This window comes from Salvelinus namaycush, chromosome 3, assembly GCF_016432855.1.
Source record: "Salvelinus namaycush isolate Seneca chromosome 3, SaNama_1.0, whole genome shotgun sequence".
Taxonomy (NCBI): Eukaryota; Metazoa; Chordata; class Actinopteri; order Salmoniformes; family Salmonidae; genus Salvelinus; species Salvelinus namaycush.
This window is the reverse complement of record NC_052309.1, coordinates 54,544,126-54,562,645: the sequence shown is the minus strand read 5'-3', so window position 1 is coordinate 54,562,645 and position 18,520 is coordinate 54,544,126. Positions and strand designations below refer to the sequence as shown.

Here is an 18,520-nt window from a genome sequence, read left to right as displayed (position 1 = left end):
CTTTTCTTCACGCAAATGACGAAGATCTGGGCCTGTTCCCGGGAGAGCAGTATGTCTTTCTCGTCGGACTCGTTAAAGGAAAAAGCTTCTTCCAGTTTGTGGTGAGTAATCCCAGTTCAGATGTCCAGAAGTTATTTTCAGTCATAAGAGACGGTAGCAGCAACATTATGTGCAAAATAAGTACAAAAATAAGTTACAAACAATGCAAAAAAACGAACAAAATAGCACAATTGGTTACGGGCATGTATAACGTCAGTCATCCTCTTCGGCACCATCTTAACTACTGTCCACATTTTGAGGTTACTGTAACTATACATTTCTTATTATGTAATCATATGAAGTGTGCATGATCAAGATTGCATGCATAGGTTGTCATAGGTCTGTAGAGATCTTCACAATTGCTGTAATAATCTGTACAGAATTTTGAACAACATCGATCACTTGCTGTAATTTCAACTGCAAACAGGTCATTTGGTTTTGCTATTAGATTAAACACAGTGATAACACATTAATCACATTAATCACAATAAAAATATGACATTGTATTCCTATTTTAACTTTTCTCTGGTTTTAAATGGTTGAAAGCACAGTGATAAACATTTGGTTGACAATTTAAACAAAAATCAGACATTGTTTTTCCATTGGAATTTGGTTGTGCTTTTAGACGGTTGAAAGCATAGTGATAACATATTGGAAATTCAACTAACTTCTGGCTATCTTTTTGAGTGGGTGAATATAGGTTGCAATTAATCAACGTCTCAACCAAATATTACCCAATTATCGACTGTCACGACTTCCGCCGAAGTCGGTCCCTCTCCTTGTTCGGGCGGCGTTCGGGGGTCGACGTCACTGGCTTTCTAGCCACCACCGATCCACTTTTCATTTTCCATTTGTTTTGTCTTTGTCTTTTCACACCTGGCTTCACTCAACGAATTAGTTGTTTATTATTTAATCCTCTGTTCCCCATGTTGTATTTGTGAGTGATTGTTTATTTTGTATTTTCGGTCTGTTATGGTGTGCTCGTGATGTTACTTTGTACATTGGACATTTTGAGTAAAAGTATGTTGATTACTCATATCTGCTGTCCTGCGCCTGACTCCCTACAACAGCTACACATAGACCTTTTTACATCGACTTTGAAATTACGTGGTGTGTCCAGTGGGAGTGGACTAATTAAAAAATATTGTTTTTTTTGTGGATTATTTCTTAACTACAGTAATCCCTGATCTGACATGACTGGATAGGTAGAAGCTATGTATTAGAACCGTTGCTTACATACTTACCGTCAATACGTACATCAAGGAAGGGAAGAAGGACGGAAGGATGCATTTTGAAAGTATTCAAACATGGACCAGAAGAAACACATCAGTTAACCACATGAGAATGTTAAAGTATTTGTGGGGAGTCAATTCAAAGGACTTCAAAACATTTAACATCTGACACAGTTCTTTCCTTATGTGCCCCCTGTGACGTAGGCCTATTGAACTGCCCAGTGGGCTAAATGGCCTGTTTTTAAAAGAGTCCCATTTGAACATTGCCATGTTTTCTGTTCCTCTCCTACAGGAGTGATCCTACAAAGGGTAGATTCATGACTCTTGGGCTCCAGACAGCAGAAACAGGTGGATCCGGCTCCTGCAGAACACAGACTCCAGGCTGTACTGCCATGCAGAGGACACTTGGACAGGAAAAGACACTCTCTTCAGCTCAATTATTCAACTGCTAATTATTTATACCTTCAAATCTTGGCAACAGACCTCAAATGATGCTATCTGTTTAGGAGATAAACCGAGATAAATACAGAATATTATTCTTTCAGAGACAGAAGCAGCCACCCTCCCTAAAAGCACTGTTCTCTCAACATTGCAGAATTAGCACTGTGTATTAGTTGAGTGTTGGTTCATTACCTCAAAGCGCCATGGTTTATAACTAATTTTAGGCAGCCCTTCTACTTTAGGGGAGAACCACCAATTTCCAACTTGATATGACCATTATAACACAGTTCCATAACATTTTTATAACACGGTTATAACAGCCCTCTACTTTATGGTAGCACCACCCATTTCCAACCTCTTCCATCGGCACAGAGCCCTCAATGTTGTCTTCACGAGACAACACTAGAATGACTACTGGTGGGGTACTCCACTTTGAAAGACACATAAATAATTATGTATTTTAGGTTATATCTTTCTCATTAACAGTTTGCGATTGCCACGTGAATTCAATAAACCATGTTCTGAGTTTAGGTTATACTCTTGCATACCCTTTTACAGGTTACTTACAAAATACAAAATTATTCAAAAATGATTATAATAATTTTTATTGTATTTTATTGTGTGTCTAGGTGTCTAGGTGTACAAAAAGCATGCAAAAATAGCTTCTGTATATATTTGGTACATATTTACATTGTAACAGCTGCATTCAGTACAGGTGTGCCATGCTTTTTTTGTTTGTGGGAATTGACGAACCTTGACAAGTACATTCAAGCCCCATTCATACCTGGTTCTAACATGCATCCTTCATCCTGATCTTGTCCGTTATAAGTTCTGATGAAAATCAGTTCACATTATGTCTTTAAAATGCCTACACCTGACTAAAAATGTGGACACAATAATAATGTGGAAGAGATCAGGACACATGACGCAGATTAGCACCAGGTATAAACAGGGCTTCAGAGAAATGCGGAACAGTACAGACATCTATCAACACAAGAAACAGGACCTTTAACACAGAGACTGGACAATCACATATGATACATAGCAGCGATGCAAAAACCATGACACTGTCCTAATCTTAACATTATGTACACTCTCACTCCCACAGGCCTGTTTCATCTGTTGAAGAGGATTCCCTCTTTACCCCAGGTTGAAGGAATTATTAATCATATTAATTAGCATAAACGTGTCAATATCATCCAGCTCAACTCCCAAGACAATGTAATGTACCTGGAATAATAGACAGAAAGAAAGAGCACCTGAGTGCATTTAGAATCAGAACACAACACTGAAGTAATCTAATGACATCAACATTGCACTTCTGACACACACACACATACTTGTACATACACACACATACATTACAAAGGTGAATACACCTTAGACACCGATAATGATTCTTGCGAGTGCAGTGCTCCGGACAGACGTACAAAAAAAACTGTGTTTCGCTTTAGCATCATCGTCAACATATAAAGTGCCATGTCATCAGAGGGGACTTGAACATGGCAGACAGCTGGTTCACAACAGGTGCCATCTTTGTTCCGATCCCAGCAGCCCTTCAGTTAGGAGAAGTTAACCCACAGACTGACCGGTGACTAAGACAAACCCTTAAAAGCTCCATCAAAAAGCAACTACATCCAGCGCAACACGAACATAGCGTTCACCCTAAAGGTAGCGGGGAAAAAAGTAAAAGCAACAAAATAAAAAGCCATAACAGATAACAAAGCAAGCTCTTCATATGGTTGATTGAAACTCTGCACTTGAAATTGCATGTACCGGTAATAGAAATTATGAAAAAAAAAATATATTCACAAAGACGGAAGCACAATTAAATATGGCTGCCGTAATAGGTGAAACTGACGTGTAAAGGCAACAGCAGGGCAATGAAGAAAAAGAGAAGATGGAATAAGTGAGTGAAAGAGAAAACACTATCTGGCCTGGCTAACAGGGAATGCATAATAAAGCTTTTTTCTTCCACTACAATCCCTCTACCCATTCTCTGACTGTAGCACCTAACAGGTGCACTGATATGTCCACCAGAGGGTTTACGATGCATCCAAATTGGCACCCTAATCCCTATATAGTGGCTATTCCCTATATAGTGGCTATTCCCTTTATAGTTGCTATTTCCTATATCGCAGCTGTCGACAATGTGCCATTCAAAGGTAACTTCCGAATGCGCCGACATCTGCCACGTTTACCATGAATGCAATCTCAGCAAATGTAGGAACATTGCCTTTAAAAGCTGAATTGTCAACACAGTGTGATAAGACTGAATCCTGGCCTTAGAGAGACAGACAGCAATAATACACATCTCCCAAACACACATCTACTGACATCAGGTCTTCCACACTGCCTATAAAGACTGCATGACTAAGATGATATGATAGGAAACAGGTTTTGAAGTTGCATAAATTGTGTCCATCATTTCTAGGATTGTGCACACAATTAGTCGTTTTTGAAAATGAGAGGCTCAAATCACAGAGGCTCAATTCAGAAGTGGCATTGGCCCTTGTATGTGCATGTATATGCTGCCCTCCTATAGATCCTCAGTACCTAATTTCAATGGAGTGTTTTGCACAATAGAATTGCATCAAGTCGGAAGAGAGGGATGAATGGACATCACTCTACTGGGCCATTCTCTGCCACATGGGGATTGTGTGGTGGTGAATAGATAGTTGTTGTTGTTCCTAATCACCATATTGTAATGGTCCCTGGAAAAGCGGTGGAAGAGATCGCTGTGCTCTGACTGACAACGCGCTTTCATATACAGTACAAAGTGCCTTCCCCGTGCTTGGATGACCTGAATGAACTGCTACTATTGTTACATAAAAATATGTTATGAGAATAACACAATTATTCACATTTATTTCATAAATTAACCTTTTACTAATCAAGAAACAGTACATGCAAACACCATTACCTGCTTTCACTTCCATTTTGAAATCGAGAAGAATGTATGAAGGACAAATAAACCAGCTTACTGCTGTGCAATCTCACATGCATCCCTATCAATGAATGGGCCAATTTCCAATGACGTTTTTCTGAAATTGAAATAAAACATTTACTTGGTTCTGGAAGGGTGATTAATAGGCTGCATAAATATGATTAGTGTTCCCCCTTTCACAATTGTGGGCTTCAAATGTGTTTTAAGGAGGATAGGTTGCTGCTTCTTGTCAGAGTCTAGGAGACAGGGGAGAGAAACAGGCTTGCTTCATCCTACTGCCTGAGATTTAGAGAAACAGCCCTCTAATTCTGTACCCTACTAAAAACATTAGAGAATGAAGGGGAGACGATTAGAGCAAGGAAGAGACCAGTCCATACAGACACCAAACCTTGGGACCACATCACCCCCAACCTCAAACTCCACTGGTTCCCAGTTCAATACAGGATCATCTTCAAAATACTCACATACCTTACTGACCTCCTGCACCTCTACACTCCCACCTGTTCACTGCACTTTTATGACATTGGCCTCCTAACCATCTCTCACACCAGGCTCTGCTTCATGGGAGACAATGCTTTTAGCATTGCAGCCCCTCCCCCCCAACTCTGGAACTCCCTCCCTCTCCATGTCAAAACCTGACAATCCATACACATATTCAAGTCCACACTAAAGACACACCTCTTCACATGATCTGTTGTCTTAGAGATCCCTCACTAGTTCACGTCCCTAGTTAGTGTCATCCTGTTTAGTTTTTTCCTGGTTAGTCTGTCCTTATGTTCGGCGTAGTTGTATAATACTTACTTATTTTAATGTATGATTTTATTGCTTTTAATCCTGCTGATTATCTTGTGTATGTAAAGTGAATTTGGGTGTCTTGTAAAGCGCTTAAAATTAAATATATTATTATTACTTAAGAGAAGCGTGTGGAAGGGTTATGTTGACAGCTTACAGGTGAGAGAGACAACAATGGCATTACACTGACACACACATTTATGATCTATGTACAACGCTGCAGCATTAAAGGGGCAATCCGCAGATGAAACAATAACAAAAAGGTTTCCCTCTGTTTTGGTAAAAAGCTGAAGGATGGGCCTGGAGAAATGTAACCACTCTGATATTAATAGACAGAGCTATGGATGCAAGGACTGACCCTTCAATATATAAAAATGATAGTGTCAAGCATATTTTGAGGCTATACATTTACGTCATTTAGCAGACGCTCTTATCCAGAGCGATTTACAGTAGAGTGCATACATTTTATTACATTTTTACATACTGAGACAAGGATATCCCTACCGGCCAAACCCTCCCTAACCACGCTATGCCAATTGTGCGTCGCCCCACGGACCTCCCAGGTTGCGACAGAGCCTGGGCGCAAACCCAGCCCAGCCTGGGCGCGAACCCAGAGACTCTGGTGGCGCAGCTTGCGATGCAGTGCCCTAGACCACTGCGCCACCCGGGAGGATGTATACAGTGTGTGTTTACAAACATTGGAGTAAAACAAGCTTTTGGTTCTGATGGGGTATGACAGTTGAACTAAGCTTATGAGGCATTTATAAGTTATATTCTTCAAGAATCATAGGTATATATAATTAATTAATTTATAAGTCCAAAAATGTATGAAGCATCTGCAGATTGCCCATTCAAACTATTGATTATGATAGGTTAAAAGCCCTGTGTGTATGTCTTGTTTCAAACGGTAGGGGGCGTAATAATGTCAGTTGCATGCTCCAGTCTCTTGGTCATGCTGGCTCTTAGGGCACCAATATTGTCCATGATTGTGAATGGTGCCTAGAGAGTCTCTGAATGGCGATAACGTTCACCATGCATTGTGTAGGTAAAGTGACATCGAAACACGACAGACAAAAATTCCTCTTCTCCTCAGCAACATAATGCCAGCAGACGGACATACAGTAGGAATTTCCAGTAGTCTTGAGTACGCCTGGCAGTGGTACAGTGTTGTCTGGGTTCTATGTGCTTCTTTGGGTGATTACACGCAATGATGGAGTGAGGAGAGATCAGGGAGGGATGGAGGGAAGGACAGGATTAGAAGAGCGGAGTGCATCATAGATTTAAAGGGAGAGAGGCAATGTACAGATTGGGCTTTAAAGGGGATGGGCATATAATTTTTAAAGGGGAGGCCATGCTTGAGTTGAACCACTTCTCACAAGAAAAAGCACTGTTTCAGTCCAGAAGCACTGAAGGTAGGAGCGTAAGATGCCTGTTAAGAGGGCTGTGTAGAACTGGGCTGGGCTGAGCTGAGCTGACTGGAGGAGAGGAGGAGGAACGGGATTCAGGAGAAGGGTTCATCTTCATGTAGGTCTTCGAGCTCTCCCTCCCTACTTCCCTCTCCACTGCTGCCCTTTCTGAAAGAGTGACAGGAGACATATAGAGGGGAAGAGAGATAGAGACAGAGAGAGAGACAGGGAGAGAGAGAAACAGTAAAAAAATACATATTTTTGTTTTTGTTGCCTTCTTGAAAATGTGAACTTTCATGTGCCTTAATAACAAACTGGTATGTGATCTGTAAATATGAATAAAAATCTAAAATTACAAGCCTAGTTTATCCCAAAAGAAAAAATACTATAGTATTACTATGGTTAAATGCTATAGTATTCACTGTAGTGTTTTTGCGGACTTTAGTATAGTATTTACTGCAGTGTTTTTTTAGCTTTGACATAGCAGTGGGGGCTTTGTCTTTGAGGAAATCTACTGGACAAAATACTCCAAGAGCAAATTTTCCATAACCTGTAGGTAGGTAGGTAGGTAGGACTGAAGTCTGAACAGATAGTTCACAGCTTCTGCTCTTTTCTATAACTTGTAGGGAACACAATATATCACAATTTGTGCCACCCATAAATGAGAAACCTACATGCCAAGTATAGACCATAATATGGGTGGCACAAATTGGGATATGGGGAGGGGAATGGGCAGGGTGTATGCAAATGAAATACTGTAGTATTTACTAAAGTAATTACTGTATTGTTTTTGCGGATATCACTGTAGTATTTACTGTGATGTTTTTGCAGTCTGTAGTATACTGTAGTATTTAATATAGTATTGGACAGTATACTACACATTTCTATAGTAAGTACTACACATGATCAAGGTGTGTAGTATAGTATTCTACAGTATACCAGTTTACTACAGAATTCTATAGTAAGTACAGTAGTATTCTATAGTAAACTGTAGTATTTTTGCATGTGGGTAGCCAAGGAGAAAGCACTTAGCTATAGGGAGAAAGACAGGATCGTTCCTGACTGGCCACGATTGGCTGAGATAACAGATAATATGGTGCTGATGAACTTTGTTTAGCTAGCTAAACAAAGGAGACAAAAATCCATTCACAAAGAGTCCCGTTCACATGTGAAATCTTAGAGATGGGTGGGGCATAAGAGGGTGTGTACGATGGGCTTAAGGCTTAAGAGGGTGTGTACGATGCTGAATGGGTGTACACAAAGAAGAGCTCTCCAGCAAGTGTATAAACCTCTACAAAAACATTGAAGGGCTTTTTCTCAAAAGTGGGTAAACAAGTATATCAAATTTCATAGCATCATTACTTTCCCATCATTTTCTCCAATTGCAGTATACGATATGCCATTTTGAAGCTCTGAATCTGTACTTTTATAAACTGTAAAGTGCTGTTTTTGTCAAAAATTTAAATAAGTCTAGGGTCTTGTAACCCGACACATATTTAGTCTCTATCATACACGTGGCGAGAAACAGGAGCCACCTAATGTCATCGCATTGAGGAAGGCAAGAAACACCATCTTCAATGACAACACACAGAAATGGTGACAACAACACATGTTATGTGTAACACAGGGAGATGGCAGTCGGAGACTTTTGAGTCACAGTTGGATTGACAGTTGGGGAAAAACATTTGCCCCGCCTTTCTCATGAAGGAACACCAATGGATAAGGACAACAGGATGGGGGGGTTGTTAGGAATTTTGACAGACAGCGTGCCAGACCAATGACCACACAACTTTACCTTAGAGAGGGGTGGAGTTTTAAAGAGTGGCGGAACGGCCACGCATCCCTGCAGCAGACAGAGCGGGGAAGAAAACGGACACAGGGTCAGAGCCTGAGGTCAGGAGAGGTCGTCGGAGGGTGACGGAGAGCTATGAGCATCCTTCCACCACTACATGTGGGAGTCAGTTGCCCTTCAACATTGATCAGCTCAGCTTTGAGGTTTTTCCCTAACGGTTAGGGATAGGGTTTGTGGAGGGTAAGCTGATCCTAGATCTGTGCCTGAAAGCGTCCATCTGTCATGCAATGTCAGTCAGCCTACATTAGTGTGTAAGGTTTGTAGAGACGGGGTGGTTAGGTCATGTCCTCAGCAGGGGGCAGTGGTGTTGTGCTTCCAAGTTGATGGGCAGGGTTCAAATAAAATAAAATTGTATTGGTCGCATACACACACAGCTCTGGAAAAAATTAAGAAACCACTGCAAAATGATCAGTTTCTCTGGTTTTACTATTTATAGGTATGTGTTTGGGTAAAATGACCTTTTTTGTTTTATTCTATAAACTACTGACAACATTTCTCCCAAATTCCAAATAAAAATATTGTAATTTAGTGTCACGTCTGCTCCTGCTCCTCCCCTCCGGCGTACGATGTCGCCAGAATACTAACCACCGGTCCTGGGATTCATCATTACACACACCTGGCAATCATTATGATCATTATGATTCACACCTGGACTCCATTACCTTCATAATTTCCTCCCCTTTATATGGCACTCTCCCATGTTCACTCACCAGTTGGTATTGTTCTTGTGCATCGGTGTACTGCCTTTACGTTAGTGTCGTTTTGTTGTTTTATTAAAACGTTTCACCTGCTCCCGACTCACTCACCATCATTACATTTAGAGCATTTATTTGCAGAAAATGACAACTGTTCAAAATAACAAAAAAGATGCAGTGTTGTCAGACCTCGAATAATGCAAAGAAAATAAGTTCATATTCATTTTTAAACAACACAATACTAATGTTTTAACTTAGGAAGAGTTCAGAAATCCTCCACCAAATTTCACAGTGGGTGCGAGTGTCACGAATCCCGCTTCCTGAGTCTGGGTTTGCCTGTGTCTGTCCTGGAGTGTGTTTCAGGTGTCCTGGAACGCACCCTGTCTGGTTGCCGGGCGAATTAGCTCATTGGGAGATTGATTTCACCCGCACCTGTTTCCCGTCAGTAATCTGCACACCTGTCCTGATCATCATCTCTACCCTTCAAAAGCTCTGACCTGACTTCCATTCCCTGCCGGATCGTTAGCCATGAACATTACTCACCTGGATCATTCACTCCATTCCCGCCTGGTTGACAGAGGATTCTGCTACTACATTGGATTCACCTATTTCCTCTCATCTACTCACCACCGCTGCCCGCTACGCCATCTGGATATATCTACCTTTTCACATTTCACTGTAAATAAATACTCACCTTCTTCCTACGCTCCTTGTCCTGGTCTGCTTCTGGGTTCGATCTTGAAAGATCGTGACAGAACGATCCGGCCAGTAATGAACCCAGCGGACCTGGACTCCGTTTGCCATGCCATTACCCTGCAGGAGAAGAAATTGGGACAACACAATACGGCGCTACAGGAGATAGCGAGTTCGATCCAGAATTTATCTGCTAGCTTGACACAAGTCCAGGATCAGCTCAGTTTGCAGGTGATTCATTCACCACCGGTTTCACCCATCTCACCTGCCGTGTCTGAAGCGGTTCCATTTCGTGAACCCAAGGTACCGACGCCTGATAAATATGAAGGGGATTTGGGAAAATGCCGTTCGTTTCTTATGCAGTGTGGGTTAGTGTTTGATCTACAGCCCCATTCTTACGCCACTGACAAGGCTAGGATAGCCTTGGTTATTGAACTGTTGCGTGGAAGAGCTCTGGAATGGGCTTCAGCCGTTTGGGAACGACAGGGAACCTGCACGGCTTCATATCAGGAGTTCACGGGAGAGATGAGGAAGCTTTTTGATCATCCAGTCCGAGGTAAGGACGCAGCTAAACGTTTGTTCTCTCTTCGCCAAGGAGATCGCAGTGTGGCAGATTTTATGATTGAGTTCAGGACATTGGCTGTGGAGAGTGGTTGGAATGAGGAGTCACTACAAGCGGTTTTTTACAAGGGGTTGTCAGATGAACTTAAGGATGAGCTGATTTCTTATCCAGAGCCTAGTGACTTAGACAGCTTGGTCGCTTTATCTATTCGGGTTGATAATAGAGTCCGAGAGAGAAGGAGGGAGAAGCAGTGGGGTCTATCCAATCAATCTGTAACTCGGTTACCATTCGGTTCAGGAGGTGAACCAGGACGTATTGATCGTTATTCTCCACACGGGATTAGTGGAGGAGTCTTGCCACCAGATTCTGAACCAATGCAAGTGGGGCGACACGGGCTAACTAAGGAGGAGCGCCAACGTAGACGTGAGACCAATAGCTCTTTCTACTGTGGTAGATCGGGACATTACAACTCCGCTTGTCCACAGCGCCCGTTAAACTGCCCGGCTCGCTAAATTTGGGAGGAATTTTAGCGAGCCAGTTTCAATCTCTCAAGGATCTTGTCAGACCCCGTTTTCCTGCGACCCTTATGAATAAGGATCAGAGTTTTGACCTGAACGCTTTTATCGATTCAGGTGCCGATGGCAACTTTATGGATGCCGACTTGGTGGAACAGCTGGGGCTTTCCAAGGAGCAATTGCCGGAAGCCATTGAAGCAACCACTCTGAACGGCAGTAGTCTGGCACGGATCACTATGAGGACTGAACCGGTTAAGATGTTGGTGTCGGGAAATCATTCAGAGTTTATCTCTTTCTTCATTTTGTCCTCGCCCCATGTTCCTCTGGTTCTTGGTTACCCCTGGCTGAAGGAACACAATCCCTCGTTTGATTGGGTGACAGGGAAGGTAACTAGTTGGAACATTGAGTGTCATGCTAACTGCCTTAGGACTGCCTGTTCTCCTGCTGTTTCCAGTCAGGTCAGTGACTCTGCTCCTCCTGATTTGTCCCTGGTTCCAGAAACATATCACGAGTTGGGTGAGGTATTCAGTAAACAGAAGGCTCTGTCTCTTCCTCCCCACCGACCTTATGATTGTGCGATTAATCTGTTTCCTGGATCTGCCTTTCCCAAGGGACGGTTATACAGTATCTCTCGACCGGAACGTGAGGCCTTGGAGACCTACATCAAGGAGTCTCTAGCTACAGGTCTCATTCGGCCATCGTCATCACCTTTGGGAGCAGGATTTTTTTTTGTGAGCAAGAAGGATGGTTCTCTTCGACCGTGTATTGATTATCGGGGTTTGAATGAGATTACGGTTAAGAACAAGTATCCCCTGCCCTTGATGAGCTCGGCTTTCGATTCCTTACAGGGTGCTACGGTTTTTACGAAGCTTGATTTACGTAATGCTTATCATTTGGTTCGGATCAAGGAGGGGGACGAGTGGTTGACTGGGTTCAATACTCCGATGGGACATTTTGAGTACCAGGTGATGCCGTTTGGACTGACCAACGCTCCGGCGGTGTTCCAAAGTATGGTGAATGACGTTTTGAGAGATATGATTGGTATTTTTGTGTTCGTTTACCTGGATGATATCCTCATCTTCTCCAAGGAGCTTTCTAGCCACGTTCTGCATGTCAAGCAGGTCCTGCAGCGGTTATTGGAGAACCGTCTGTTCGTGAAGGCGGAGAAGTGTGATTTTCACGCCCATACAACGTCCTTCCTCGGGTACATCATATCCAGGGGAGAGATCAAGATGGACCAAGAGAAGGTTCGGGCGGTTCGGGATTGGGTCCAGCCCGGTACAAGATTGCAGCTCCAGAGATTCCTGGGGTTTGCAAATTTTTATCGGAGGTTTATCCGTGACTACAGCCGGGTGGCTGCACCTTTAACTGCCCTGACGTCTTGCACCAGAAAGTTCTGTTGGACTCCTGAGGCAGACCGAGCATTTCTGGACTTGAAGAGCCGATTCACCAACGCCCCGATTCTCTCTCAACCTGACACTTCCCGTCAGTTCGTTGTGGAAGTGGATGCTTCTGATATGGGTGTGGGCGCCATCCTGTCCCAGCGTAGCTCCACTGACGGTAAACTCCATCCCTGCGCTTTCTACTCTGGTCGTCTTTCTCCAGCTGAAAGAAACTACGATGTGGGTAACCGGGAGCTTCTCGCTGTGAAGCTTGCCTTGGAGGAGTGGCGGCACTGGTTGGAGGGAGCGGAGCAACCGTTTGTGGTCTGGACTGACCACAAGAATCTGGCTTACGTACAATCGGCTAAACGTCTCAACGCCCGTCAGGCTAGGTGGGCCTTGTTTTTTGGACGTTTCAATTTTTCCCTGACGTTCCGACCTGGGTCTAAGAACGGGAAGGCGGACGCCCTGTCCCGGATGTTCTCTAAGACGGAGGAGAGTGGGGTCAAGACTGAGACGATTCTTCCCCAGAATGTTGTCGTGGGAGCCGTTACATGGAGGATAGAGGAGGATGTGATGGCGGCCCTTCGGACGCAGCCCGGTCCCGGTAACGGTCCACCCGGTCGGTTGTTCGTACCCGAGTCGGTCCGTTCTGCTGTCCTTCAGTGGTCCCACGCCAGCAAGATAGCTTGTCACCCTGGCGTTGCTCGGACTATGGCACTACTGCGCAGACGTTTTTGGTGGCCGGCCATGGGAGAAGATACCCGGAGGTTTGTTGCCGCATGTCCTGTTTGTGCCCAGAACAAGAGTACCAATCGGCCCAGCTCTGGGCTTCTTCACCCCCTACCTATTCCTCGGCGACCTTGGTCGCATCTGGCCCTGGATTTTGTCACGGGATTGCCCCCTTCTGTTGGGAACACGGTCATTCTGACCGTTGTGGACAGATTCAGCAAGTTTGCTCATTTTGTTCCTCTCTCCAAGCTTCCATCGGCTACGGAGACGTCCGAGATCCTGGTCAGGGAGGTTTTCAGGGTTCACGGATTGCCTAGTGACATTGTGTCTGACCGTGGTCCTCAGTTTACCTCTGCTGTCTGGAAATCCTTCTGTTTGGCCATTGGAGCTACAGTCAGTCTCACTTCTGGATTTCACCCACAATCTAATGGTCAAGCGGAGAGAGCCAACCAGAAGATGGAGTCCACGCTGCGTTGTCTTGTCTCCTCTGATCCCACCTCTTGGTCATCTCAATTACCCTGGGTTGAGTATGCCCATAATACCCTTCCTTCATCTGCCACTGGGATGTCCCCCTTCCAATGCCTTTACGGATACCAACCTCCTTTGTTTCCTTCTCAGGAGAGGGATCTCTCGGTTCCCTCTGTCCAGACCCATATTCGTCGTTGCCACCGGACCTGGCATCGGGCCAGGAAGGCTCTCCTTAGAGTTTCTGACCGGTATCAGATACAGGCGAACCGTCGCCGTATTCCTGCCCCAGCTTATACGGTTGGAGATAAGGTTTGGTTGGCTACACGGGATCTTCCTCTACGGACGGAGTCAAGGAAGTTGTCACCTAAGTTCATTGGTCCGTTTGTAGTGGAGAGAATCATAAATCCTGTGGTGGTTCGACTCAAGTTGCCTGCAACACTTAGAGTGCATCCCACTTTTCATGTCTCCTGTCTCAAGCCGGTTCACCTCAGTCCTCTGTTGCCTCCTCCTCCTCGTCCTCCTCCTCCGCGGATGATCGGAGGTGGTCCTGTCTACACGGTGCGCCGCATCATGGACTCCAGACGGCGGGGTCGAGGGTACCAGTTTCTAGTGGACTGGGAAGGATATGGTCCAGAGGAGAGGAGTTGGATTCCTCGGCGACAGATTCTGGATGACGACCTGATTCGTGACTTCTACCGCCTCCATCCTGGCGCTCCAGGTAGTCCGCCCGGTGGCGTTCGTCGGAGGGGGGGTACTGTCACGAATCCCGCTTCCTGAGTCTGGGTTTGCCTGTGTCTGTCCTGGAGTGTGTTTCAGGTGTCCTGGAACGCACCCTGTCTGGTTGCCGGGCGAATTAGCTCATTGGGAGATTGATTTCACCCGCACCTGTTTCCCGTCAGTAATCTGCACACCTGTCCTGATCATCATCTCTACCCTTCAAAAGCTCTGACCTGACTTCCATTCCCTGCCGGATCGTTAGCCATGAACATTACTCACCTGGATCATTCACTCCATTCCCGCCTGGTTGACAGAGGATTCTGCTACTACATTGGATTCACCTATTTCCTCTCATCTACTCACCACCGCTGCCCGCTACGCCATCTGGATATATCTACCTTTTCACATTTCACTGTAAATAAATACTCACCTTCTTCCTACGCTCCTTGTCCTGGTCTGCTTCTGGGTTCGATCTTGAAAGATCGTGACAGCGAGACCTGGAGAGGCCTACAAGCCACAGTGTCTAGCACCCACTGTGAAATTTGGTGGAGGATCGGTGATGATCTGGGGGTGCTAGATTTGTCTAGATTTGTCTCTTTCTGAACTCTCTGAGGATTGGTTTTTCCAGCAGGACAATGCTCAGTGCCACACAGCCAGGTCAATCAAGGTGTGGATGGAGGACCACCAGATCAAGACCCTGTCATGGCCAGCCCAATCTCCAGACCTGAACCCCATTGAAACCTCTGGAATTTGATCAAGAGGAAGATGGATGGTCACAAGCCATCAAACAAAGCCGAGCTGCTTGAACTTTTGCGCCAGGAGTGGCATGAATTCACCCAACATCAATGTGAAAGACTGGTGGAGAGCATGCCAAGACACATAAAAGCTGTAATTGAAAATCAGGGTTATTCCACTAAATATTGATTTCTGAACTCTTCCTGAGATAAAACATTAGTATTGTGTTGTTTAATAATGAATATAAACTTATTTTCTTTGCATTATTCGGGGAGTGCATATCTTAGGGGAGTGCTGATGAGCATGGGAGTACTGATGGGCGAGGGAGCGGCTGCCCTGTAATCCCTTGTAATCTGCCCTGTAATCCCTTCACCCAGTGACTCAGGCCCCACATGACTTGCTGGGGGTCCGTTCTTTGTCATGCGACCCCTATGACCATCAGGGTTCTGAGTAGGTGCTGGCTCAGCAACCCGAAGGTCAACCCTATTACGACGGTACAGTGATCCATTCAACTTTATGCACACAGGATCCGAGTCTCCAGAGGCCCGTCTGGTCCCCTGTTAGTGGCTTCATCCACACCGCTTCACCCACCATGAGCTCAGAGCCACATCAATTTACAGATATACTCATAATAAACATTGGTAAAAGATACAAGTGTTTTACATTGAACTTTAGATAAACTTCTCCTTAATGCAACAGCTGTGTCAGATTTCAAAAAAACTTTACGGAAAAAGCACAGCATGCAATAATCTGAGTACGGCGCTCAGACACAAAAACAAGCCATACAGGTACCCGCCATGTTGTGGAGTCAACAGAAGTCAGAAATAACATTATAAATATTCACTTACCTTTGATGATCTTCATCAGAATGCACTCCCAGGAATCCCAGTTCCACAATAAATGTTTGTTTTGTTCGATAATGTCCATAATTTATGTCCAAAATCCTCCTTGTTGTTCTAGCGTTCAGTACACTTTCCAAACTCACGACGCGCGGGCAAGTCCAGCGGAAAGTACGGACGAAAAGTTAAAAAAGTTATATTACAGTCCGTAAAACATGACAAACGAAGTATTGAATCAATCTTTAGGATGTTTTTAACATAATTCTTCAATAATGTTCCAACCGGAGTATTCCTTTGTCTTCAGAAGTGCGATGGAACAGAGCTTGCTCTCACATGAACGCGCATGGTCAGACCTTACATATTCCCCTCTCCTTTGGCCCCACTTCACAGTAGAAGCATCAGACACGTTTCTAAAGACTGTTGACATCTAGTGGAAGCTTTAGGAAGTGCAACATTACCAATATCCAACTGTATCTTCAATAGGAGCTGAGTTGAAAATCGACCAACCTCAGATTTCCCACTTCCGGGTTGGATTTTTTCTCAGGTTTTTGCCTGCCATATGAGTTCTGTTATACTCACAGACATCATTCAAACAGTTTTAGAAACTAGAGTGTTTTCTATCCAAATCTACTAATAATATGAATATTCTAGCTTTTATGGCTTTGTAGCAGGCCGTTTACCATGGGCATGCTTTTCATCCGGACGTGAAAATACTGCCCCCTACCCCAAAGAAGTTAACAAACTATAGTTTTTGCAAGCAGGTTAGGACATCTACTTTGTGCATGACACAAGTAATTTTTCCAACAATTTGTTACAGACAGATTATTTCACTGTATCACAATTCCAGTGGGTCAGAAGTTTACATACAGTACTTTAAGTTGACTGTGCCTTTAAACAGCTTGGAAAATTCCAGAAAATTAGCTTTAGAAGCTTTAGATAGGCTAATTTACATCATTCGAGTCAATTGGAGGTGTACCTGTGGATGTATTTCAAGGCCTACCTTCAAACTCAGTGCCTCTTTGCTTGACATCATGGGAAAATCTAAATAAATCAGCCAAGACCTCAGAAAAAACATTGTAGACCTCCACAAGTCTGGTTCATCCTTGGAAGCATTTTCCAAACGCCTGAAGGTACCATGTTCATCTTTACAAACAATAGTACACAAGTATAAACACCATGGGACCATGCAGCCGTCATACCACTCAGGAAGGAGACGCGTTCTGTCTCCTAGCGATGAACGTACTTTGGTGTGAAAAGTGCAAATCAATCCCAGAACAACAACAAAGGACATTGTGAAGATGCTGGAGGAAACAGGTAGAAAAGTATCTATATCCACAGTAAAACAAGTCCTATATCGACATAACCTGAAAGGCCGCTCAGCAAGGAAGATGCCACTGCTCCAAAACCGCCATAAAAAAGCCAGACTACGGTTTGCAACTGCACATGGGGACAAAGATCGTACTTTTTGGAGAAATGTCCTCTGGTCTGATGAAACAAAAATGGCCATAATGGCCATAAAGACCATCGTTATGTTTGGAGGAAAAAGGGGGAGGCTTGCAAGCCAAAGAACACCATCCCAACCGTGAAGCACGGGGGTGGCAGCATCATGTTCTGGGGTGCTTTGCTGCAGGAGGGCCTGGTGCACTTCACAAAAGAGATGGCATCATGAGGAAAGGAAAATTACGTGCATATATTGAAGCAACATCTCAAGACATCAGTCAGGAAGTTAAAGCTTGGTCGCAAATGGGTCTTCCAAATGGACAATGACCCCAAGCACACTTCCAAAGTTGTGGCAAAATGGCTTCTCGACAACAAAGTCAAGGTATTGGAGTGGCCAACACAAAGCTCTGACCTCAATCCTATAGAAAAGTTGTGGGTAGAACTGAAAACGCGTGTGCAAGCAAGGAGGACTACAAACCTGACTCAGTTACACCAGCTCTGTCAGGAGGAATGGCCCAAAATTCACCCAACTTATTGTGGGAAGCTTGTGGAAGGCTACCCAAAACGTTTGACCCAAGTTAAATAATTTAAAGGCAATGCTACCAAATACTAATTGAGTGTATGTAAACTTCTGACCCACTGGGAATGTGATGAAAGAAATAAAAGCTGAAATAAATAATTCTCTCTACTACTTTTCTGACATTTCACATTCTTAAAATAATGTGGTGATCCTAACTGACCCAAGATAGGGCATTTACTCAGATTAAATGTCAGGAATTGTTTAAAAACTGATTTTAAATGTATTTGGCTAAGGTGTATGTAAACTTCCAACTTCAACTGTATTGTCACGACTTCCGCCGAAGTCGGGTCCTCTCCTTGTTCGGGCGGCGCTCAGCGCTCGGCGTTGCCGGTCTTCTAGCCATCGTCGATCCACTTTCATTTTCCATTTGTCTGTCTTGTGTTTCCACACAACTGGTTTCAAATCCCTGATTTACTCGTTGTGTATTTAACCCTCTGTTACCCCCATGTCTTT

The 18,520-nt window shown here is 44.1% G+C and overlaps 2 protein-coding genes across 3 annotated transcripts in view; one reads left to right on the top strand and one right to left on the bottom strand.

The window, feature by feature from the left end:
* The window catches only part of LOC120032629 (P2X purinoceptor 1-like), a 47,131-nt gene extending 41,622 nt beyond the window's left edge, over positions 1 to 5,509 (top strand). For both annotated transcript variants that reach the window (XM_038978812.1, XM_038978804.1), the window contains one exon: positions 1,564 to 5,509. The gene's annotated coding sequence lies outside the window, so the exon portion shown is untranslated. The remainder of the gene's footprint in view (positions 1 to 1,563) is intronic.
* Positions 5,510 to 6,952: 1,443 nt separating this feature from the next.
* Positions 6,953 to 18,520, bottom strand: part of LOC120043916 (calcium/calmodulin-dependent protein kinase kinase 1-like) — a 96,053-nt gene continuing 84,485 nt past the window's right edge. The window contains exon 15 of the mRNA XM_038988519.1: positions 6,953 to 7,025. Within this exon, the coding sequence (XP_038844447.1) occupies positions 6,953 to 7,025 (73 nt within the window). The remainder of the gene's footprint in view (positions 7,026 to 18,520) is intronic.